The sequence below is a fragment of the Ahaetulla prasina genome, chromosome 3 (assembly GCF_028640845.1).
Source record: "Ahaetulla prasina isolate Xishuangbanna chromosome 3, ASM2864084v1, whole genome shotgun sequence".
In the NCBI taxonomy this organism is placed as follows: domain Eukaryota; kingdom Metazoa; phylum Chordata; class Lepidosauria; order Squamata; family Colubridae; genus Ahaetulla; species Ahaetulla prasina.
Window position 1 is genome coordinate 63,218,466 of NC_080541.1, and position 24,814 is coordinate 63,243,279.

At 38.7% G+C, this 24,814-nt stretch overlaps 1 protein-coding gene across 1 annotated transcript in view; it reads left to right on the forward strand.

Annotated features, from left to right (window-relative positions):
- Positions 1-24,814, forward strand: part of LDLRAD4 (low density lipoprotein receptor class A domain containing 4) — a 314,691-nt gene that overhangs the window by 111,236 nt on the left and 178,641 nt on the right. Inside the window, exon 3 of the mRNA XM_058174746.1 lies at positions 1,453-1,941. Within this exon, the coding sequence (XP_058030729.1) occupies positions 1,902-1,941 (40 nt within the window). The 5' untranslated portion in view covers positions 1,453-1,901. The remainder of the gene's footprint in view (positions 1-1,452; positions 1,942-24,814) is intronic.

The following is a 24,814-nucleotide window of genomic DNA, read 5'->3' on the forward strand; positions in this document are numbered from 1 at the left end:
TCTTTCTTGGATTGAACCAATTGGACTGTAATGGTATCTGGTAGTGAACTTGGGAGACAAGGGGAAGAGTCACAGCCAGGGGAACAGTCAAGAGGCACCTTAGCCCTCAAAAGGAATGTGAGTGTGGCAAACTTCTCAGAAGGAATTCTTCTTAGTTTCTTGGGCTATAAAGGTGATGAGGGAGAAATGTACTTTCAAATTTATCCTGTTAATATAATCTTATAATAAAGTACAATTAGTTGATGTGGGCATGCAGCCTGTCTGGACTACCTCTCAATAATTAAGGGGCTACCATAAACAGGAGAGGGGTCAACCCATTCTCCAAAGCACCTGAGGGCATTGTTTAATGGATAGAAATTAATCAAGAAGAGAATCAATTTAGAACTAAGGAGAAATTTCCCAACATTTAGAACAATTAATCAGTGGAATGCTTCCAGAGGTTGTTGGTGCTTCGATACTGGAGGTTTTTAAAAAGAGATTAGTCTTCGAAAATTAGTCTGAAATGGTATAGGGTCTCCTGCTTGAGCAGGGGGTTGGACTAGGAAGATCTGATCTCCAAGGTCCCTTCAGTTACTCTGTTATTCAAGTGAAATGGGCTGATTCTGTGGAAAATAAGGTGTCCCTCAAATGACCAGGCACAATACCTTGCAAAGGTGTCATGTAGGACTACCAAGATATGCACCTCATTGTCCATGCAACTAAATTCTGGACAGTTGAAGCTTTCAAGTGGTCTTGAAGGGTAGCCCATACAGAGTACATTGCAGTTGTTAAGCTGAGATGTAATATAAAATAGTAAATATTGTAACACAAGATGATGGTGATGTTATCCATTCTGTCATATCCACATTTTTTAAAAAAAATATTGGTTGGCAAAAATATTCATAGTGAATATCTTTAGTAATATTGTTTTTGATAGTTGGCTTTGAACTTATCTTTTAGGAAAATATTTGAATTTTCAGCTATGTTATATGTACCTAGTCTAAGGTTTTATCTCAAAAGGTAAAAATTGAAAGCACAATGTCATATCCAACTTCCTGTTTTTAATGCTTTCATAAAGTGAGAATAAGATCTGATAAAATGATAATTACATCTTAGAACTGAAGGTCTTGATTTTTTTACTTTTTCCTATTAACTGCAATTTTGTTATTGTGCAGCTGCCCCATTTTACTAAATACGGCTTTTGAAATGTAAATCATATCATGTTCTAAAATGCATTATTGACATCATTCAAGACTGTCTTTGCATTTCAAAGGCATATGCAATCATACTTAGATCTCAACAAAATTCTAACAAATCCCTTTTAATGTGTATAATCAGTTCCTGCTAAATGTGTGTGTGTGTGTGTGTGTGTGTGTGTGTGTGTTTGTACGTGCATGCAAGTGCTTTCATTCCTTGAATGTTGTAGAACTTGCCATAAATCATCTTAAAACATCTTTCTTTTCAATTTCTTAGCCTGCACAAGTGAATGGTAAAGCTCAAAGTGATCACCAGAAAAGGAGTGAAGAATATCTCTGTCTGACTTTAAGCAAAATGAGCACACAAACAAGCGACAGTACCCTATGATGTCCTCCAAGCAGAGACTTAGACTAAATGTTGAACTTCTTTTTATGCATGGAATGGCTGCTATCTTCTTCACAAATACAATGGCTATAATTCTTTGTCAGGACGGTTGAGGCACTTCACCTGCACTTGCCATTTGAATTTGTGACACATCCTATTTTCCCCAGGTCTTAACGGACCTGAGAACAAGTGGGAACTGAGAGATGTTAAATGCTGGATTGGGATAAAAAAATGGACACTCACGTGTGAAGATGGAAGTAACTTGATCCCTCCAACTGCATAAACTGCCTCTGGAAAGTAAAGGTTAAGATTGGAGTCACAAGCTTTAGTGGAAGAGCAGTATGCAGGAAGCTGGTTTTCAGGCCACAAATGCTTTCACAGGTAAGGATTTTGTTTGTACTGAAATATAATCTTCTGATGCATTTTTGCATGAAACATGATAGAGGATACAAAGTTTTATATAGATTTCCAGAATATTACATGGTGAATTTGTTTTTCAAATATCAAATGCTAGATGACCTTGTATAGCTGCATGCTGTTTTTGATTTAAAAGATAAAATTCATAACTTTTATATCAATTTTGTTAAATTTAATATGCCTGCTGTTGAAAAACTGGAATAGTGCAAGTTACGTCTCATCAAGGAGCCTCTCAAACTTTGTCAGTTACAGCTTTTAACCTTTACTTTTTGGTGAGAATAGCTTGGGAAATCATGAGCAACACTAAGTGGTGACTCTTCAGACTCCAACAGAGGTTATTTGGAAAAACGTAGTGGTCATACAATGTAACTCTAGTCAGACCAATTTTTTTTCATATGTGGGTGAATTTGGCAATTTAAATCATTGAGTTGGATGTGGTTTGTTTCTGTTTTTTTGTTTCAAGGTTTTTGGAACCCTACAATAAAAAGAAATAAATATCTTTCAGAGTTGCATTCGTTTTTTCACAGCTTGATTTAGTGAAATTCTAGTAGATACCATAGTAATCTACCAAAGGAAATTTAGACACATTCTTCTAGCACTATTGTATAGTTTAATAATTTAGCTGTTTCTGTTGGCAGAAATTAGAGGTGGTAGGTCGGTTGAGTTTGTCATCTTGTGGAGTTAACTGAGTGATCTGATTTTCTAAGGGTCCAATGCAGACTATTGGATTACTGTGTTAAATTCCACTGAAGCTGATGAGACATTGATTTCAATACTGACTAAAGCTTTTTAAATGAATCTGAATCCTAGCAATTAAAAATAACAAAGCGGACATTAATCCAACTCATTCTAAACTATCCCACTGAAATTTTGGAATGTCTGTTATAATGCTTATGTCAGGGATTGTTATAAGATCTCAGCCACAAATGTCTTCTATAAGACATTTCCAATCTTTATATGCTTCCTTCAGGGCTGCAATCTGTTTCTGACCTAGGTGATTAGGAAAAGAAAACCTTCTGAAATATGTACAGAGAGCTTATAGATGGCATATATGCTTATGCCAATTTTTTGCAAAAAATCAAAATTATCAGTGAGAGTTGATAATAGCTAAGATTATGCTGTGTCAGATAGAAACCACCTGAAATGGATCTTAAAGAAAATGACTGAAAATTGTTGAATAGATCAAAATATTTTTTCCATATTCAGAATCTATAAAGCAATGTGTATGATTAGAGACATTTCTGATTGTTAAGTAAAATATATATTCCCCAAAGTCTGTTTCTGTGCTATTGATAGTCCTCGACTTACTACCACAATTGAGCCCAAAATGTTGATTGCTAAGCAAGACAATTAAGTGCATTTTTTCATTTTTCCCAACCTTTCTTGCCACAGTTGTTGAGTGACACAGTTGTTAAGTGAATCTGGCTTCCCCGCTGACTTTTTAGAAGATTACAAAAGGTGACCACATGATCTTGGGACACTGTAGCTCTCATAAATACATGGCAGTTGCCAAGGATCTAATTTTGTTTCCATGTCCATGGGGATGCTGCAACGGTTGTAGGTATAAAAACTGGTAATGTCCCTTTTTTCAGTGCCATTGTAACTTTGAATGGTCACCATAAAAGCTTGTAAGTTGAGGACTACCTGTACTTTCCTTCTTATAAAAAAAACAACAACACCCCGGCCTAGATATGAAATGACAAATGATTTGGAACACATATGAAGATTAGAAAATAAAGATGTCTTGAGTCAAGTTCCTGAAAAAAATGGAATCGAAACCACATCCATGAAGTTTCTTTGGCAGGGTTATGGAAGTGGTTTGCCATGCCTTTTTACTGGATCTTGTATTGTCCTTTCAGCCTAGCCAATTGTTTTAGAAATGTTAAGCAATCCCACTTTCCAAGTACTGTCTATCTGTATTTGGTCAGAAGCACCTACAAAGCTAATGGAAGGGTGCTTCTTGATTGAAAGGATTGGCCAGTGACAAGACTGTTGCCCAGGGGATACCCAATTGCCAAAAGTAATGAAATCTTTGGGGAGGCTGCTTTTCATGTCCCCCTTTCCAAGTACTAAATACAAATGACCCTGCTTAATTTCCAAAGTAAGTCAAGATGATGCCATGTTGAGAAGCAATATAATCTAATTTGCTTTTATATGCTTCCTCAATATAGTTTTATATTTAGGATGGTTCTTAAACTTTGTAAATTGTGATGTAGTCTCTTGACTAAATATTAAAATTGAGGAAATTTTAAAACAAGTAGGTAAGATTATGCCTTTGTTATGTCGTACATTCAAATTATTTCTGCCATAGATCACTTCTATTTTGTGTAACATAACATAAGGTTATGTAATATTTTGTGCTAAGGGTTGTTACTAGATATTCTGAACTTCACTTCAGATACATAGAGAAAATTTCAAAATTAAGAAAATAGAATTACAAATGTAACCCTTTAACTAGTGAAGTTGTGGTCTTCAGAAGACCACAATGCATTTTAAAACTACATTAGAGTATTTTTATGAACTTTAATGTTGCTTCACTATGAAGACTGTCACAATAGTTTGTATCCTTATTTTAGAAGCACAGTATTTTTAAAGCTTTAGTTAGAAGGCCAAAGAAAGAATAATGAAATAATTGCTCACCCTGATCTAAATAGTTTGCGGGAGGTAGCATAATGCTCACCAGGCAGTTTGGATTGTAACTCTCACCAGCTCTATTCAGTATGGCTAATGATCCGAAATAACAGGTGTTATACATAGAAAAGGTCTATTGCAGTTTTGAATGGTTTAATTTTCAAAAAAGATTAAATGATTAATCACTGAGGAATGTTTAATTTTATTATAGAATATTTAGTCTTCGTGTGTGTGTGTGTGTGTGTGTGTGTGTGTGTGTGTGTGTGTGTGTAGGTTTTGGCATATTCGGGTCTTTTCCCGTGTAAGGTTGAAAGTATCTAGGCGATGTTTCGACGAGATCTCACTTGTCATCTTCAGGCTGGAGCTTTTGGCTTCGTGCTTATGCGAGCAAAGCGTGGTTATAACTGCTCTTTCTCTATAAATACTGGTGGGGGGGTTGTGGAATGCTGGCTTAGTTGCTGTAAGCTGATTGGTTGGCTGTGTTGTTACATCTTGATTGGTTAATGGAGTTGATGTTTGAAGCTGTGTTGTTACATCTTGATTGGTTGATGGAGTTGATGTTTGCAGATTGGTCAGCTGTTTCGTAACAACCTGTGTGGGATGTAGCAACTTGGGTCCTCGTCTGGTTCCGAGTTCGAGGTCGTGTTATGTGTTTATGGCATGTGTCAGTTTGCTTTGCGTGGGATCGGAGGGGGGTGTAGCAGCTGGTGATGCCATCATGGTCTGGCTTCTGGATGGTGGTTGTATTTCGTCTATGGGATGAGTTTGGGTTTGAATCTGGTGAGGATGACTGGTGGTGGCATCAAGTATTATACTGGGTCTGGTGTCAATTTTTATGGCTGGGACTCGTTTCTTGACTAGGGCTAATTTCCAGATGTCTGGTAAGCAGGAGGTATCATCACGTTTATTCATGTTGTGGGGGTGTTTCTCTATTTCGATGGCTTCCATAATTATTCTCCTGTGGTAGTGTTCAGTTTTGGAGATTAATTTGGTTCATTCAAAATCAGTGTCATGTCCTGTTGCTTTAAGGTGCTGGAAAAGGGAGGAAGTTCTTTCTTCTTTTCTGACTGCGTTCTTATGTTCTGTGATGTGTGCATTTATTCTCTATTAGTTTGTCCAATGTATGTGGCTGGGCAGATTTTGCATGGTATTTCATAGACTCCTTGGTTTTCTAGCTGGATCTTGTCTTTGGGGTTTCTTAAGATGTTGGCTATTTTTTGGTCTGTGCAGAAGGCTGTCTTGATGTTGTGTTTGTGGAGAATTTTGCTGATTTTACCTGTAGTGCCTTTGATGTACGGGAGGAGGGTGATGCCATTGTTTTGTTCTGTGTCTTGGTTCTTGGGCTGGGTGTCCCTTTGGATTAGGTTGGTAATTTGCTTCTTTGGAATCCGTTCGAGATTAGGACGTTTGTGAGAGTGTGTAATTCAGTTTTCCAGGTGGTCTTTATCAGATAGGCATTTGGTCCTGGAGATGAGAGTCTTGGCTACGGAGTTGATCTGTGCAGGTGGTGATGTGATTGTGCATTTAAGAATATATATATATATATATATGTGTGTGTGTGTGTGTGTGTGTGTGTGTGTGTGTGTGTAGGTCTTGGCGTATTTGGGTCTTTTTCCGTGTAAGGTTGAGAGTATTTTGGCGACGTTTCAGTGAGGTCTCACTCATCATCTTCAGGCTGGTGCTTTCGGCTTCGTGCTTGTGTGAGCAAAGAGTGGTCGGAGCTGCCGTCTCTCTACAGGAGGTCACATTCCCAAAACTCAGGATGTTTCTACACAGCCCATTAACCAGGTCGTTACAACACAAAAGACAGGACCACACCCACAAACAATGCTACAAAACAGCCGACCAATCTGCAAATACCCACTCCATCTACCAATCAAGATGCAACCACACAGCCAACCAACCCGTTCACAGCAACACTCCCCACCTCCCCACCAGTATTTATAGAGAAACGGCAGCTCCGACCACTCTTTGCTTGAGAAGCACGAAGCCGAAGACACCAGACTGAAGATGATGAGTGAGACGTCGTCGAAACGTCACCAAGATACTCTCAACCTTACACAGGAAAAGACCTGAAAATGCATATATATATATATATATATATATATATATATATATGTATGTATGTATGTATGTATGTATGTATGTATGTATGTATGTATGTATGTATATAGGTAGGTAGGTAGGTAGGTAGGTCGGTCGGTCGGTCGGTCGGTCTTTGGTTATTCGGGTTTTCTCCCGTGTAAAATTGAAGAAAAGAAAACCCGAATAACCAAAGACCTACATACAAACACCCGCGAAAACCTCAGAAAACACACACACACACACACATTTGTTTTCTGAGGTTTTCGCGGGTGTTTGTATGTAGGTCTTTGGTTATTCGGGTTTTCTCCCGTGTAAAATTGGAAGTGTCTGGCGACGTTTCGACGAAGTCTCATTTGTCATCTTCAGGCTTCAGCTTCGTGCTTCTGGGAGCAAAATGTTTTTATATTTATAAATATTATATGCTTAATTCAAAATCATTTCTCTTATGTATCCCACCATAGAAAATTACAAAGGAAGAATATAATATGAGTAAACTTTCCCGCTTTTGCTTCTCAGCATACTGTCTGATTCTGATGGAAAGTTTATGGTTAAAAAGCACACCCAGTGTTCTAGATACCTGGATACTTTCAGTTAAATCTTGTTTAAGTTTCCCTTTGATTAATTAACAGAGAGGGCTAAACTTTAGAAATACAAGCAGTTCTCACTTAAATTGCAAAGAATTAAAAAAACTGTGACATTTAATAGAAGATCAGTATTCTTTCCCAAAAGAAATTTCATTGTTCACAAATTGTGACACATATGACAGAGATTGTATCTCAGTCGTAGTTCATGCTTTGTATGTCAAAGGTCCCAAGTTTAATTTTTAACATCTCTTGGTTAGTCTAGAAAAGTTTCCTTCCTGAGAGGGGGAAAGCTACTGTTTGTCTGTACTGACAATACTGAGCTAGGCAGACTGACTGTATGACTCAATAGATTGGAACATCCTGTGTTCCTTTCACAACTTTGTATAAGTGCAAATCCAGCTGGCAATGCTTTAAAGCATCCAAAGATACTGTTGAGGGGACTATAATTATGAGGAGGCAATGACAGAGTGAAAAAAATGGCAGCAAATTATAGCATAGTCTGCAAATCCCAAAGAGCTCTGCTATTATGGACCAGTCTAAAAAAGGAAGACAAAAAAAAAAAAAAAGAGAAGAGAACAGATTGGCTGTTTGTGACTGAAAGAGCGATAGGTTTCTAGAAAATTTCCAAATGTTTATGAGTTAACAGGTAATTTTTTCAAACTGTCTGCTTTTGGTATCTTTGGTAAATTCAGTTTCAGTTCCTGTCAGTTGCAGAATGACAGTTCGAGTGTCAGCTCCTCTGCTGATCACTGATCAAAATGTTGTGAAAGTTTCCTTTTGCTTACAACTTTCTATACCACCCAATCCTATACTAGCTTTGGATGACTTACAAAAATATGCTCAGATAATATAATAATAAAACTCTAGAAAGTCTATCTGAAAACTCTGATATATTTATTTATTTATTTATTTATTTATTTATTAGATTTTTATACCGCCCTTCTCCCGAAGGACTCAGGGCGGTGTACAGCCAGAATAAAAACAAAATATATACAATTTAAAACAACATTTAAAAAGAGCAAATTTTAAAGGCTGATTATTAAAATTTAGATTTAAAATTTAAAAAATATTAAGAATACCCAATTAAAATTCATCAATAATATAGACTATGCTTACTTCAAATCCAGAAGTTGTTTGTTCCTTAATGTTGGGCCAGCTTGTATAACTGACAAAGAAAATAATTGCTGATGAAAAATTCAGGCAACTTTAAATCCTTCAGAATAATTTTTCCAGAGTATGTTTTCCTAAACCGGTGTTCTCCAGATGTGTCTGTTGGCTGATGAGAGTTGTTAGTCCTAAACAATTTTGAGACAATTTTTCTGGAACTTCAGAAGGCTTAGGATATTATGTTCAGATGTTAAAAAGTTCTTAAACTATTATTTAAAAGCACACATGCCTGCTTTTAAATGATATTGCTTGAATGTGTGGTCCTAAAGAGACAAAGATAAACTTTCTGAGGTAACTTATGAGGAAAGTGCTGATTGAAATTCTATCACATTTTGTGGGAAATGTTTTAGAGAATTTTCTTATACCACAAAAGAAAAAATTGACTGCCCTATTTCCCGATGTAAATTTTTCTCATAAGAAATACATGAGTATCCTGATACCATTTTTTTTATAATGGATCTGTCAGGGTTCCAAGTAACACCCCCAACAGAAGTTCCTCAAAGTTACATTTTATTAGAGATGTCATATTGGCACAGCTGGGAAAACTCAAATCTGAAAGCTTCCAGATTTTCCCCACCCAAAGGAAAGTTCAAGCCCCTGCCCAGCACCCACATGTCTATCACATGGTCCAATCAAGCACCATCCCAACTGGAGATGCCTCTCAGTTCCAGCCCTCAGGGTCCTTGACTCTCTGAGAAGGGAATGTTATTATGACTATATATCACCCATGCTCCATACAATTTCCCCCTCCCAATTTCCCACAGTAGTAAATATGGCAAACCTGAAGGCCCAATGCAAAAGATGGCTTCCAGGCCTGACGGGACTACAGTACTCTAGAGTTTTTTGTTGTTTACTGTGATTGTCAAATTAATTTCATCAGAGGTTTCGAAAATCATAATATTTGAAACGGACATTCTCAGAAAAGTTTGTATGCAAATTTAATAGAATTATTAAATTATGATGTCATGATTTATTTATTTATTTATTTATTTATTTATTTATTATTTGGACTTATATACCGCCCTTCTCCCGAAGGACTCAAGGCGGTTCACAGCCTAGTTAAAAACAAAAATCACAAAAATTAAAAACATTTTTAAAAACTAATTTAATTAGGCCCAGAAAAACTAAAACTCTAATAAAACCCCTATTAAAACTAAAATTAAGCCAGCCCTGCGCAATGGAACAAAAATGTCTTTAGCTCGCGTCGAAAGGTCCGGAGGTTGGGGAGTTGTCGTAATCCCGGAGGCAGCTCGTTCCAGAGGGCAGGAGCCCCCACAGAGAAGGCCCTCCCCCTGGGGGTCACCAGTCGACATTGTTTGACTGACGGCACCCTGAGGAGACCCTCCCTATGGGAGCGCACGGGTCGATGGGAGGCAATTGGTAGCAGCAGGCGGTCCCGTAAATAACCTGGTCCTATGCCATGGAGCGCTTTAAAGGTAGTAACCAGCACCTTGAATTGCACCCGGAAGACCACCTGAAGCCAGTGCAGCTTGCGCAGGAGAGGTGTTATATGGGAGCTTCGAGTTACTCCCTCTATTACCCATGCAGCCGCATTCGGGACCAGTTGGAGCCTCCGGGTGCTCCTCAAGGGGAGCCCCATGTAGTCCAGGCGGGAGGTGACGAGGGCGTGAGTGACTGTGCATAGGGAATCCCGGTCTAGGAAGGGACGCAACTGGCGTATCAGGCGAACCTGATAGAAAGCTCCCCTGGCGACAGCCGTCATATGCTCTTCTAAAGACAGCCGTACATCCAGGAGGACGGCTAGATTGCGAACCCTCTCCATGCGGGCCAGTGACTCACCCCCAACAGTCAGCGATGGAGTCAGCTGGCTGTACCAGGATGCTGGCATCCACAGCCACTCAGTCTTGGAAGGGTTGAGTCGAAGCCTGTTTTTCCCCATCCAAACCCGCACAGCCTCCAGACACCGGGACATCACTTCAACGGCTTCATTGGGGTGGTTAGGGGTGGAAATGTACAGCTGTGTATCATCAGCGTACAGATGACATCTCACCCCAAAACCACGGATGATCTCACCTAGTGGCTTCATATAGATGTTGAACAGAAGAGGCGAGAGAACTGACCCCTGGGGAACCCCACACATGAGGCGCCTCGCGGCCGATCTCTGCTCTCCTGCCAACACCGTCTGCGACCGGTCAGAAAGATAGGAGGAGAACCACCGATAAACGGTGCCCCCCACTCCTAACCTCTCCAGCCGTCGCAGCAAGATACCATGGTCGATGGTATCAAAAGCCGCTGAGAGATCTAATAGGACCAGGGCAGAGGAACAACCCCTGTCCCGAGCCCTCCAGAGATCATCTACCAACACGACCAATGCCGTCTCCGTGCTGTACCAGGCTGGAAGCCAGACTGGAACGGGTCAAGATAGACAGTTTCATCCAGGTACTGGGGAAGCTGTCGCACCACCACACTCTCAACAACCTTTGCCACAAAACGAAGGTTGGAGATGGGACGATAATTCGCTAGAACAGCTGGATCCAGAGAGGGCTTCTTGAGGAGGGGCCTCACTACTGCCTCTTTCAAGGCGGTGGGGAAGACACCCTCTGTCAAGGAAGCGTTGACAATTCCCTGAAGCCAGCCTTGTGTAACCTCCCGGGTGGCCAGTACCAGCCAGGAGGGACACGGGTCCAATAAACATGTGGTCGCGTTCAGCCTCCCCAGTATCTTGTCCATGTCCTCGGGGGCCACAGTATCGAACTCTTCCCAGATAACGTCCCTAAGACCTACCTCCATCATCCTGCCCGAATCTACACAATCCGAGTCCAGGCCATCCCGAATCTGAGTGATTTTATCATGCAGATATCGCCCAAAATCCTCAGCATGCCCTTGCAAGAGGTCCTCCCGTGCTCCCTGATGAAGGAGGGAGCAGGTCCCCTAAACAGGGCGGCTGGGCGGTTATCTGCCGATGCAATAAGAGCGGAAAAATAATCATGTTTTGCCGCTCTTATTGCCACTAGGTAGGTCTGAATATAGGACCTTACTAGTGTTCGGTCAGATTCAGAACGACTGGCTCTCCACCCATTCTCTAGGCGTCTTTTCTGGTGCTTCATCTCTCTCAGCTCCTCAGAATACCAAGGAGCCAGTCGAGATCGGCGCCAGGTCAGAGGCCGCAAAGGCACAACGTGCTCCAAAGCCCCAGCCGCCGCCCTTTCCCAGGCGGCAACTAGTTTTTCAGTCGAGCCATGAGCTAGATCCTCAGGAAATGGCCCAAGCTCCATCAGAAACCTCTCTGGGTCCATCAGGCACCTGGGACGGAACCAACGAATCGGCCCCGTTTCCCTGCGGTGGGGACTGGCGGTTCGAAAGTCAAGTTGAAGGAGCGAATGATCTGTCCATGACAGGGGTTTAATGACTAAGTCCCCTAATTCTAGATCATTCAACCACTGTCCAGAGACAAAAATCAAATCCAGGGTGTTTCTCCTGATATGAGTGGGACAATTTAATAACTGGGTCAGGTCCAAGGCCGTCATGGAAGCCATGAACTCTCAAGCTGCCGCTGATGTTTCACTGACTGACGGCAGGTTGAAATCCCCCCATAACCATAAGTCTGGGGGTATCAACCACCATCCTGGCTATCACATCTAGCAGCTTGGGCAGGGCTGCTGTCACGCAGCAAGGAGCCAGGTACGTAATCAGCAAGCCCACCTGCATCCCCTGGCCCCACTTCACAAAGAGGGACTCACATCTGGCTATCTGTGGTACAGTGATCCCCCTCAGCTCCAGACCTTCTTTAATAATAACCGCCACCCCACCCCACCCCTACCCTGGACCCTCGGCAGATGAAATGCACGGAAGCCCGGTGGGCACATTTCAGCAAGGGGCACTCCCCTTTCTGTGCCCAACCAGGTCTCCGAGATGCCCATCAGGTCCCCTCTTGTATAAGATCGAAAATGAGGGGGGCTTTATTTACCACGGACCTGGCATTACATAGCATCAGCCGAAGGTCCAGGCTCTGAGGATTCAAGCTACTCGGGGAACGAGGAAAGTCAGGGGGACCGGAGTGCGTGATCGCTTGCAAACAGCGAGCACGCACTCCCCGAACATGATACGGGCCCCCGCTTCCGCCATATCTGCCCCTCCCATATACCGTGCAGATGGGATAGCCCTCATAGAGTCGAGCTCCAGTCTCCTCCTTCGCCTCCGAACCTATATCATCGATACTGCAGCCTTCGCAGGGTCTGGCCATGGCCCTAATGGGATGTATAAATCCAGTCATTGTAGTTGATAAGTTATGGTTTATGCTTTAATGTAACATATGAATGAAACCAATGTTAGTTTACCAACTTAACTGTAGTACCACAAAATGTGATCCTGCATAGTGTATGAACCCAGAAAAAATATGCCTTCCCAGAGAAGCCTGAGTTCCCAATTCTGGTTTATTTGAGATTAAGCCCATTGAGCTTGGTAAAATTTACTTATGAATAAACATTTATGAAGAGGGGAAGAAACTGTAAAAAGATCCCTTTCTTGGCAGAGAGATGGACATTTTTAACTCTATTATACTATAAAAACAGGGAATACTTTTTTTAATAAAAGAAAATGGCAACAATAATTCGCTGTGTCTGGATTTATGTGAACAGTTGGTATGCAGGAAAGGACAAGAAAACTCCAGGGAAGTGTGAGCTGTCCACTGAGCCTTTTCTGGTGTTCTGGTTCTGACACTGTCCCAATGCTGCATTATCTAATTCTGCAGTATTATGAGTTTTTAAAAAACCACACCTAAGAGATGGCCAGTTTTCTGACTGCTCTGACATTTGTTTTCTGTCTCGTTTCTCCCATATGATTTAAGGACCATTCATATAAGGAGTTTGCTAGCAAAAATGCAGAACTCAGTATTTCTTTTCCTTTAAAAAGATGAGCATAGCTACAAAGAATCTATCTTTGGAATAAACATCTGTGCACAAACGGTGCTTCTGAGACTGACGTTGGTAAAAGCTACTTAGAACATAGTCAGTAGAACCTGGATACGCTGTATGTTGGCTATGAGTGGGGGACATGGAACTTTGTAAACAGGGTAGATAGGGGCTCAGAAAAGCATGAAATATTTATTTAGGATATGAGCGATTCAGAAATTGTATGTTTATCCTGGAAGCTTAGACTATACAAACCCGTAATTTATATTGGCGGAAGATGAATATGCAGCCTGGATGTGTATTCAATCAGTGCAGAGTTAAATGGAAAAACTTGAAATTGCAAATGATGCACTCTTTCCCCCCCCCCTCCTGCATCTTATTATATTTGAGTTGTTTATCTTGAAAGAAATGCTCTGTATATTGTTTCAGTTGTCCCGGGCAAGACATTGGACAGACATGGCGGTACAATCTCTACTGCAACTTATTTTAAAGAATAATTCTGCCCAGCAATTAATATTTTCCTTGTTGAAGAAAAAACATTATCTTGCCAGAATGATACTCTGTTGAAAAATTCCATTTCATTTCATACATTAGTGGAAAGAAGATGTTTCCTGATTGTAGCAAATATGGTTGTAAAAGTTAGACTAGATTAACATTTTGAATGATATGTGATTTATTTATTTAATGTGTGTGTGTCTGTAGGAGAAGAACAGGCAGGGCTGGAGGGCTGCAGAGTTAAACACATCCTCAGTTACTGTGTTCCCACGAGTGCTCCAAGTCCAACCCCTCCTGAATTCCATTGACTCTTAACTGGGTGCCAATTTAGTGTTGAACTTTAGTTGACCAGATCCTAGTGTATAAGCTATGCTTGAATAAATGTTCTCTGCTGCAACCTAACTAACTGGTTCTAATTCTTTGCGCTTGACAGCTTAATATTAAATTGTTTTTCAGACAATTTGTTAATAAAGTGATACTGTTAAAAACAGAACCCTTTTGGTGCATCATGTGACCTTCATTTGGTTGATGGCTAGCCTTTGTGTTGATAGGGAAGAAGCAGATATTTATGCAGATAGAATATTCATTGTTTTATTTTAAATGTTCATTTTTATTTATCCTTTAATCATTTATTAAATTTATTTGACCTATGTTATAGATAGACCCCACTGTCACCCTAATTTTAATCTATTAGTAATTTTACAAACAGTTGCATCTTGTGCCCTTTATAGGGAACATGGAACACATTTGCAGCATATGTAACATTCTGGTACAAGAATATCTGAATATACATAATTCATGTTCACAATTGATATGGAACAACAGTGAATTTATACAATAATGATAATCAGGAACCATACTGTTTGAATTGGGTGACTATGTATACTGTATGTTCTAAATAAATAAGTCCAAGTCAGTTAGGAATTTTAACCTGTTACTAAATAAATTAGTAAACTTTAAAGTTTTCTTTTCTTCTTTTCTTTTCTTTTTTTGTTGTTAGTTGCAAAGTCATGTTCGACCCATCGCGACCTCATGGACAGCGTCCCTTAGAAACTGCTAAGAAAAATTTTCTGTATTGACAGCATTATGTGGGGCTCCTAATTATCTGTACCATATTATTTATTTGTTTATAATTATTTGTAGCATATTGTAAACTGGAGTCCTTTGATAAATTTGTACTGATACACATTATTATACATTTCAATAAATTGTGAAAGCTTTTCATATACTTTTTTTCATATACTTTTCAAAGTTAGAGCATCAATTGAATTCAACTATCTATTCTTTAGCTGTTTTTAATCTATTATATGTTTTCTGTTGTTTTTTGTCTGTGAACCGCCCTGAGTCCTTCGGGAGAAGGGCGGTATACAAATATAATAAATAAATAAATAAATAAATATGGTAATATATTGATGATCCTAGTATAGACCCTATACTTTTTAAGGTAAATTTATCTTTAAAGGTTTTTCTCCCAGTGTTTTAGTTCTGTGTCTGAAAATGAAAAAGCTTCTATTAGATACTACCAAATTTTAATTTGTCATGTACCTACAAGCATCCTCTTATTTTCTATGCCAAAGTTATCAAGGTGACCAGGCTACCCTTACATATCATTTGAACCCGAGAACCTATGAAATTGGCTTGATCGCTCAAGACTTAGAAATAAATAATTAGAATTAGAGTACCCATGACCCAAAGTCTCTTTGTTTCCGATATATTTCCTTACCTAAACAAAGAAACAGAATGACCATGGAAGGGCAAAAAAATTAGCAGACACAGAAGCATCTTCCCACTGCCATGGGGATCAGGGAGGAGGTGTGAAGATGTAGTACAAGTTGGTGAGGGCTGGTGTGGCACAGATTGGGAAGGGTGCATGGGAGTGCGTGAGTGGCTGGTGTGGCATAAGCACAGAGAGGCTGGGGATATTGCACGGATGGGCAGATTTACCCAAGCAATTTATGACTTTCCCTCCTAGCATCCCCATTGTTGACATTCTCTGCAAGCTTCCCACAAACACAAGAGAGCATGGGTAATCACAGTTGACTTTTCACTTCCTGCTGGCTTCCCCATTTCCCTTTTATGTTTAGTCCCATGTGTCTGATAAATGCCATTGTAGATCATACTAATCTACATGTGACATTAAAATTGTGATGCATTTTGGATGTCTGGTTTATAATGTCTTTATTAAAATTGTATGATAGTTAAATTGTTACAATGTTATACATTTCAACTGTACTTTTTGGATCTGTCCTATGACAGATGCTGAGAGAGTAAGGGGGTGGTATTTGACTATTATGTAAAAGATAGAAGGAAAATAAGATAAAATGAGGTACAGAGTACATTCAGAGTAAGGAGAAGAGTGAACAAAAAGAAAAGGAAATATGTTCTTAGGGGATGACATTTTCACAGTATTTCTTGGAGTTGCTTGGAAACTAGAAATCATTAGGTTATGAATCGTATGATACTTATGCATTTCATTATAATATACCTTTTGAGAAAAAAAGTTGTACAGTGTCTCTTAATATAATACGATAGAAATAACTGCCTTGATTTGTTTAAAACTCAGTTCAGGTTGCTTATTACTTTTCTGTAATGATTACAAAGCTGTGGAAACCTGAGAGCAAAGGATGCTAAGTAAAATGGTGCACTAAAGAAACTAGTAAAAGGGTGCACTAGTACTTCGAATGGTTGGTAGTAAGCAGCATTGATATTGTATCATAAAGCATTGGCTTAATGTGGCCTAAATCATACCTGACTGGCATATTTTTTGCTCAATGATGCTGAAATCTTGAGAGATTTCTGTTCTAGCTCTGCCACACCTGCTCTTGATCAACAGCCGGAAGTAGTAAAATTCACAAGATTGGAGCCCAGCAATAGACATGAACAGGCGCATGGTTTGTAGGGGATATCCTGAAATTATTTTGGCTTAAAACAAATATAAGCATACCCAATATTTGATAAACTATTGTTCTCATCGTATAAATTGACAAAATAAATACTAACTTTGTGTGCTAAAATGATTTGGAGTTACTGAATTCTGTGCACTATGATGAAAATAATTATACCATGTTAAATATGTGGTTTGCTTTGTATAGCATGTTAAATATGTGGTCTTTGTAAGCATGTTGCTTTTCCATTTTTTAATTTACTTGGGAGGCATTTAAAAGTTGAACTTTGATATTATCTGCTGATATGGAAGATACATAAACTCTGTACCAGCTGTTCATTTAACATTCTTTCATTGTAAAAGGATGATGTCAATCTTGTACCTACATAACACACATGAGAAGATGTAAACTTTGCCCTATGTATGTCCCCTCTTTAATAAATGCTAGAGAAGCATCTGTCTTAAAGTGATACCACATTTTTAAATTCATGACAAAACATATTAATTTAATTGCAGTATTTTGTTGCCATAAATGGTATACCACAAAGATCTTGTGGGGAAATTCTGATCCCATATTTCTATAACAAGTTAATGATAATGGAAAAGGATGGTTCTTGTTTGTCTTCAAATTTTTCTTGAGAGAATCTCCTAAAAATAAAATATTTTTGATGATACAGGACAGAAGAGAAGCAAAGGGAAGAGGGTGTAAAACAGAACGTCTGGATAAGCCCCGGCTCTTTTTGCCTCATTTTCCACTAATCTCTTGGTGGAGAATGAGGCAAAGCCACTTGCTTTAACCCTACCCCTTAATTGATTGTCATTATTGAGAAAATGTGTCCTCAAAACAGAAATATTTATTATTTCTATTATAAAGAGACACAGTGCAGGTTCTTCAGGCTGAAAATGCTTAATGTTATACTCCTGATATATTTGGGAAAATGGCATTTTGGGTAAGATGATGTTAAACGGTGTTTCAGCATGAGCATTAAATATTACAACTAATTCCTTGCTGTTCGAAGCATACTGATAAATCATAAAAAGACTATTCTTTCTCATTCACCCCTTCTGTGACAATTTACCATCATTAAGGATTTTGCTTACTGGGGAAGATGCTCTTTTTCAAGATTCAATTTGCAAGCTCAGTAAATCCAATATAGACTTAATGATCATACTTATGTTCTGGACTGGAGAACTGAAGAGAGGCACCTGGATCCTTCACGCTCCACAAGCATCTCTGAAATTTATTGTGGTCCTTGGAACCAGGCCATTCTCTCCGCTTCCTGTACTTAAGGGTTTAATTGGAATTCTGGGAATATTAGAGGGGGAAGGACTCGACTAGTAACAGCAGAAGTGCTTAAATATATAGTGGGTCAATTTCTAATGTGAACTGACCCTGAACAAATATTGTTAATGGAGTGTTGGGAACTGATGGCAAAAAGCTGAGAGAAAGTAGATTTGAACCTTTGCCCTTTTGATGCTATAGAGGAAATTGGTAATGCAATAAAATGACTGTTCATTTATTAATGACAGCTTAAGTTGAACTACTGTAATCCACTGCCTTCTTTCTTTTCCTAAATTCTCTCAAATTTATCTTTGTTCGCAGACATGGCCTAAAAATATAAAAGGCAGTCTTGGAAAATCCTTTTGCTTATTAATGTGTTTTATTAATGATATTCTGAAAGTTTGTAGAAGATGGCCATTGTTTGAATTCATAAAGATCTGGGCATTTTTTGACCAGTTAAAACATGTTTGAAATAGAATGATTTTATTTTCAATGTCTTTACATGGACACCCAGTTTTATTATCCATGTAAATGATTACAAAGTGTTAGATAGGAGATGCAGTAAGACCTGAAGGAATTTTGACAGTTAACAAAAGGTTTTATATAGTTGATTAACATTAATACGTTTGAAATTTTAATTTCCTGAGAGTTTTAATTTTTTGTTCATTTATTCTAATCATGTTTAATTCAGATTTGAGTTAAATTCAGTTTTTTTAAATCAAAACCTTCTTTGAAAGGAGATGGTAGTTGCGGTTAGACAGCCTTCCAATGGTTACCAATTTTCTCTTCCAACTGGTTTAATTTTTTTTCATTATTCTAATGAAGTAATAGTTTGCTCTTATTTTCTAATGTCAAGCTGCAGTTCGATTATGTCACCTCTTCATGATGGGCTATGTCAGGAAATAACTACTGCAAGAATTACACGGAAGCCATACTTGTAGGATATAATAAAAGAATCTTCAAAGCCTGCCTGAATTTCTCTTGGCTATATCTAATAGCAAATAGAATCAAGGTGAAGATATTCAGTGTGTATGTGTGTGTATGTATGTTCCCTCAGGTTTTCTGCTTTCTCCTTTTTCTTTTCTAGGATTAATCTGTTTTTCCTCCCTTAGCTTTTATATTCTTTTCATCAAATTAGCTCCACATTCTTCTACACATTACGAAAATTTAGATTGTGAAGGGAGACGAAAAGGAGATACCTATTTATGTATTTTCAAATATACCAGGGAATTGACTGAATTAAGTTGTACGATAGAGACATTACTACCATTTTATATTGGAAGCAATTGTTTTGCAAGCTCAGAATATACTTTTACTGCAGTGCACTTTATATGGGCCTGATTTTGAAGACCGCCTGGAAATAACCAGTGCAGAATGCACTAGCAACATTTTTTGATGTCCTGTGATTTGCCCAGGGTACATCACTTCTCTGTGAGCTGTACTGCCTTCCAATTCCTGATACAATTCATGGTGCTGGTTACCATATTTAAAAATCCAAATGGCATGGGACCAGTTTATTGTGAAATCACCTCTCCCTGATTTGATTCAAAGAAGGGCCGGTGTCTTTCTTTAAGTGTTGCTCTCTAATAGAGAGAGTGCACCTTCTCAGTACCAAACGCAGCCTTTTGGAACATCCCCATGAGATCCAGCTGGCCCCTATCTTCCTGGCCTTCCAAAAAGTCTTGAAGACCTGGTTTTTCCCACAAGCGTTGGGCTGGATCCCAAGAAAGTGGTCTGTGAAGTTTCCGAAAGATGCCCTAATTAATTCATGAGCCACAAGGCAAACTTCAAAAGTAATACGATCATTTTTGGCAACTTGAAAGCTTTGCAAGTTGACATTGTCTGTTTGACTTTGTTGGACTGCAGAGCTACATATTTTGTGTGAGGTGCTGTGTTTATGTTGGTTTTATGGTTTTATTTTATTATTGTTGTAATATGATCACAATTGAGCCCAACATTTCTATGGCTAAGCAAGATAGTTGTTAAATGAGCTTTGTTCCATTTTACAACCTTTCTTGTCACACTTGTTAAGTGAATCATTGTAGTAATATAGTTGTTAAGTGAGTCCCCATTGACTTTGCTTGTTTTGTTGTTGTTAGTTGTGAAGTCATGTCCGACCCATCATGACCCGATGGACAACATTCCTCCAGGCCTTCCTGTCCTCTACCATCCTCTGGAGTCCATCTAAGCTCATGCCTACTGCTTCAGTGACTCCATCCAGCCACCTCGTTCTCTGTCGTCCCCTTCTTCTTTTGCCCTCAATCTTTCCCAGCATTAGGCTCTTCTCCAGTGAGTCCTTCTTTCTCATTAGGTGGCCAAAATATTTCAGTTTCATCTTCAGGATCTTGTTAGAAGAATGTTTGTTAGAAGGTCGCAAAAGATGATCACATGACTCCGGGATATTGCAACTGTTATAGATATAAACCAATTACCAAGTGTCCAAACTTCAATCACATGATGATGGGCCTACCGCAATGATTGTTAAGTGTGAAAAACGGTCACAAATCACTTCCATTGTAACTTTGGTGGTCACTAAATGAATGATTGTAAGTTGAGGACTACTTGTATCTCCAGGATTATAATACATAAGATGATGGCTATATAGATAGAACAGAATATATATATAGCTCAGGGCTGTACCTCAAAACTGTATAAATCTGCTTATAGCAATAGCACTTAAACTTATATACTGCTTCACAGTGTTTTACAGCCCTCTACAGCCCCCGACAATCTAGGTCCTCATTTTACCCACCTCGGAAGGATGGAAGGATAAGCCAATCCTGAGCTGTTGAGACTTGAACTGCCAAACTGCTGGCAGTTGGCAGCAGAATTAACCTGCAGTTCTGCAATCTAACCACTGCAATACTAGTGGTGGGTTTCAAAAATTTTTACTACTGGTTCTCTGGGTGTGCCTTGATGGGTATGGCAGGAGAAGGACACTGTAAAATTTCCATTCCCACCCCATTCCAGGGGAAGTTTACTGCAAAATCCCCATTTCCTCCCAATCAGCTGAGACTTGGGAGGCAGAGAATAGATGGGGGCAGGGCCAGTCAGAATTTTTGCTACCGGTTATCCGAACTACTCAAAATTTCCGCTACTGGTTCTCCAGAACTGGTCAGAACCTTCTGAAACCCACCTCTGCACCAATACATACATACATACATTACATACATACATACATACATACATACATACATACATACATACATACATACATACACAGTGATTGAAACAGGGGTTTTGAATTCAAAACTTTTTCTCAAATTTAAAATACTTCGAATTCAAACATTTTTGTAATCTGTTTTGCAACTTTCCATCCTACTCTATGTATTTTCAAATAATGTAGAAAGAGAACAAATCTTTGCAAGCCGATACAGATGGCAGCACATTTAATTTGTAAGCGTTTGGCTAATGAGGAATATAGACTAGGGTTAGTGTCTCTTACAGTAATGTTTTTACAATGAGTGCTGTGCCTTTGCAAATGATTTTTAAAAAAATAAATGCAAGCTGTGTATGCAAGCTGGACTATAACTATGGCATGAACAAATTCTGTTTGAAATTCATCTCCCTGTGCCCACTTGGCTGTTGCTTTATGCAAGAGGTGGAAATTTCCCAGGGATGCTAATGAGAGTTTTTTAAGCTACAAATAAGCTACCTGGGGAGACAGCAGTTGTGATTGAGACTGTTGTATAGCTAAAGAAGCCCCTGTAGCTCTCCTACAGTTACCCCTCTGACTATATTACAGTGACAGTTCAACATGCTCCTCTATTTATCTTTATTTTCTTTTAAATAGTCCTACCCAAAGTTTCTGTCTTGAAACAATGGTGATTCGTAAGAATAAATTAATTTATAACCAGGGTGGTATTCAGCTAGTTTTATCCGGTTTGGGTAAACTGGTAGGGGTGGCTGCGGGAGGCTCCACCCACCTGCCTGGACATCATCACATCCCATTTTTGATGCTCTGTGCATGCGCGGAAGGCTCTGCGTATGTGCGGAAGTGGCGTGCGCGCGCTTTCACATTTGTGAATCGGTAGCAAAGGTAAGTGAATACCACCCCTGCTTATAACATAGGGTGATCCATTACTGCCCATGATCCTATTGACAGAACAGCTAGAGAGTATACATAATTCACAGCTCTGCAGTATGAAAATATTCACTAAACACACACACACACACACACACACACACACACACACACACACACACACACACACACACACAAATCCATTATTACTGGTAATATTACTGTTAAAAGAACAGTTTTGGGGAGATATTGAAAATACTTTGTGTACCTAAACTATAAAACATAAGGTACCCCATACCTTCATAGTAAACAGGGGAAAAGATTTGGTCTGTGTGGTTGAAGTCAAGGCTTTTCAAACTGCTATAAAAAAAATGCCCTGGAACCCTTAATAAAGAGACAAAATTTCAGTGGTAGAAAACTGGTATGTTCAAGTGAACTTTTTTTTTTTTTTTTGCTATTAGTCTTATGGAACTCCATCAAGTTCTTGTGTAGTAATCTGTGGAATGGAGTTTGAGAACAGTAGTTTAGGTGCCAGCAGGAAGTTTATCATCATTTTTTTTGGAAGACTGCTATCAAATTTCAGTTTCATTTATGTCATTTTTGTTGACTAAATTAGGTTTCTAGATTGGACTTAACAGTAGTCAAAAAACCTTATGTTTGGGGTGTTTTTTTTTAAGGGAAGTTATTAAAAACATGGCACAGGAAATATATGTTAAGAATCTCTTGTGACATTGCATGGTGCTGAGCTTACCTGGTGGCATCTATGAAGAGAAAATGTAAAGTGGGAGGATTTTGTGTAGTCTCATGATAGCTGGCATACCGTGCACTTCTCCCTCCCTCCTTCCTTCCCTGTCCTTATAAGGGCGAAACAATGGTGTCATGGTGGCTACGCTGATACCTTATGACAAAGAGATGGAGAGAGAACTGCCAAGCAGCCAGTGCCTTGGCTCAAATTGAACTGTGGGTTCCCTCAAACAGGGAAGTTGCTGTTTGGTCAACATCTGCCTGCACAAAAGAATATACATTTCAGCTAAGGGATACTTGAAATGTGCTTGACTCATCTTTCCCCCCTGCAGTGTTTGAAAAATGATAATAAATTAAAGGTTTAATCCTGCTTGCTTGCTTATATGCCATCAAATCATTTTTTTATCCTAGAGACCACATAGATAGATTTTCTCCATGATGAACATTTTATATTTTCTGTCCATGTGTTTCTTTTGGTAAAAATTCAGGAGTTGTTTACCATTGTCTTTTCCTGCACAGTATGAATTGATGTCTTTGCCATTGTCACTAAAGTGATCATCTGCCTCTGGCATCTTCCTGTATCAGTGCTGCCCAGTATAGATACCTGCTTGCTTTAGCTAGGCAGCTGGGATGATCTTCACACTTTAAGTGACCTGCTGGGAATATATGCCCTTGGCTTACATTCCCAACATTCTTCACTCATCCCTCCCAGAACACTTCACTACCACAATGAAGCAACACAGCAGGACTTGGGAGGGTTTAGTTCTGACCACATTATAAACAATGACTTGTTGTTCAATCATTATTACCTTCTTTTGTAAGAAATGGTGTTGACATCATTTGTATGCAATTAATACCGCAAAATCTGTGATAAAATTTAAACCTATGGAGTCGTAGCTCCATTCTAATTTGGTGATTGATTTCATACATTATGGTAATCCAAAATGTAATTTGTTTGGTTTTAGTGCACTGTGAGAATGCAGCTATTGTGATTTATTAAAAATTCATTTGTTTGTTTATTCAATTTCTGTGTCCGCCAATCTCAGTAACTTTGGGTGGTTTTTCTTACAGTTAAGAAAATATATTACAATTTTTTTTAAAAAAAATAAAACAATAAAAGCTGTAAAACCAGTAAAAAAACAATAAAAATATTAAAACATTTAGAAAAATTAATCCAGTATCTATAAGTCATATAGGTAAAAAAAAATTATGCTGACTGACATCGTTGCTTATAATTTGCCTTTAATTCCAAAAAAATATGTGTGCATTGTGTGGATATTATTTCATGAATTGTGAACAAAATTGGATTTTTTAAATTCAGAAATTAATTTTTCTTCTTTTTATAAATTGTAGGAGGATCCATATGGCTTTTCTCTAGTATGCTACCACATCACTATTTTTGAACAAGAATCCAATGCAACCTACAGAGTATTTTTAAAAAGTTTTTGGCTGGTCCTGTCAATTCTTTGACAGTGAAAATTTTCGGGTTTTTTTATTCCAAAGGAACTGTGGGACTGCAAATCTATGTATAAATAGACTGTGCTCTGTTTTTCTGGTCTGTTAAATTTCAGAATCATGAGTTTCTTCCTCCAAGGTTGATTTTCTAACAAGTTCTCACTTGATAGACAAAATAACTAGGTGTCTTTTGCTTCCTATCCCTTTAACCCCCTTTCATGTTTGTCTGCTTCATTAGCATTTATAGAGCCAGACATAGCAGCCTAATATGCGAGCAACTTAGAATTTACTCACTTATATTTGGACCTGTAAATTGCCATTCAAGCACCTGCTGTTCCTGGGATCACTATATCTCACTTTGTTTACTTCTTCCAGCATTATTCTTCTATCCGATATGTACTGTATATGGTTGGTTGGAGCCCTAGTAATATTAGTATGACTAGCTTCTAAATTCATAAGAAAATTTAAGGGAAAAACATGTATTTATTCAATTTATATGCCACTCATCCTACTGTTCAGTAACTCTGGGCGTCTTACAACAATATAAAGCAATTATAATGTTAAAAACATTAAAAACATTAGCAGTTAAAATTTAAAACATTAAAAGTGAACAAA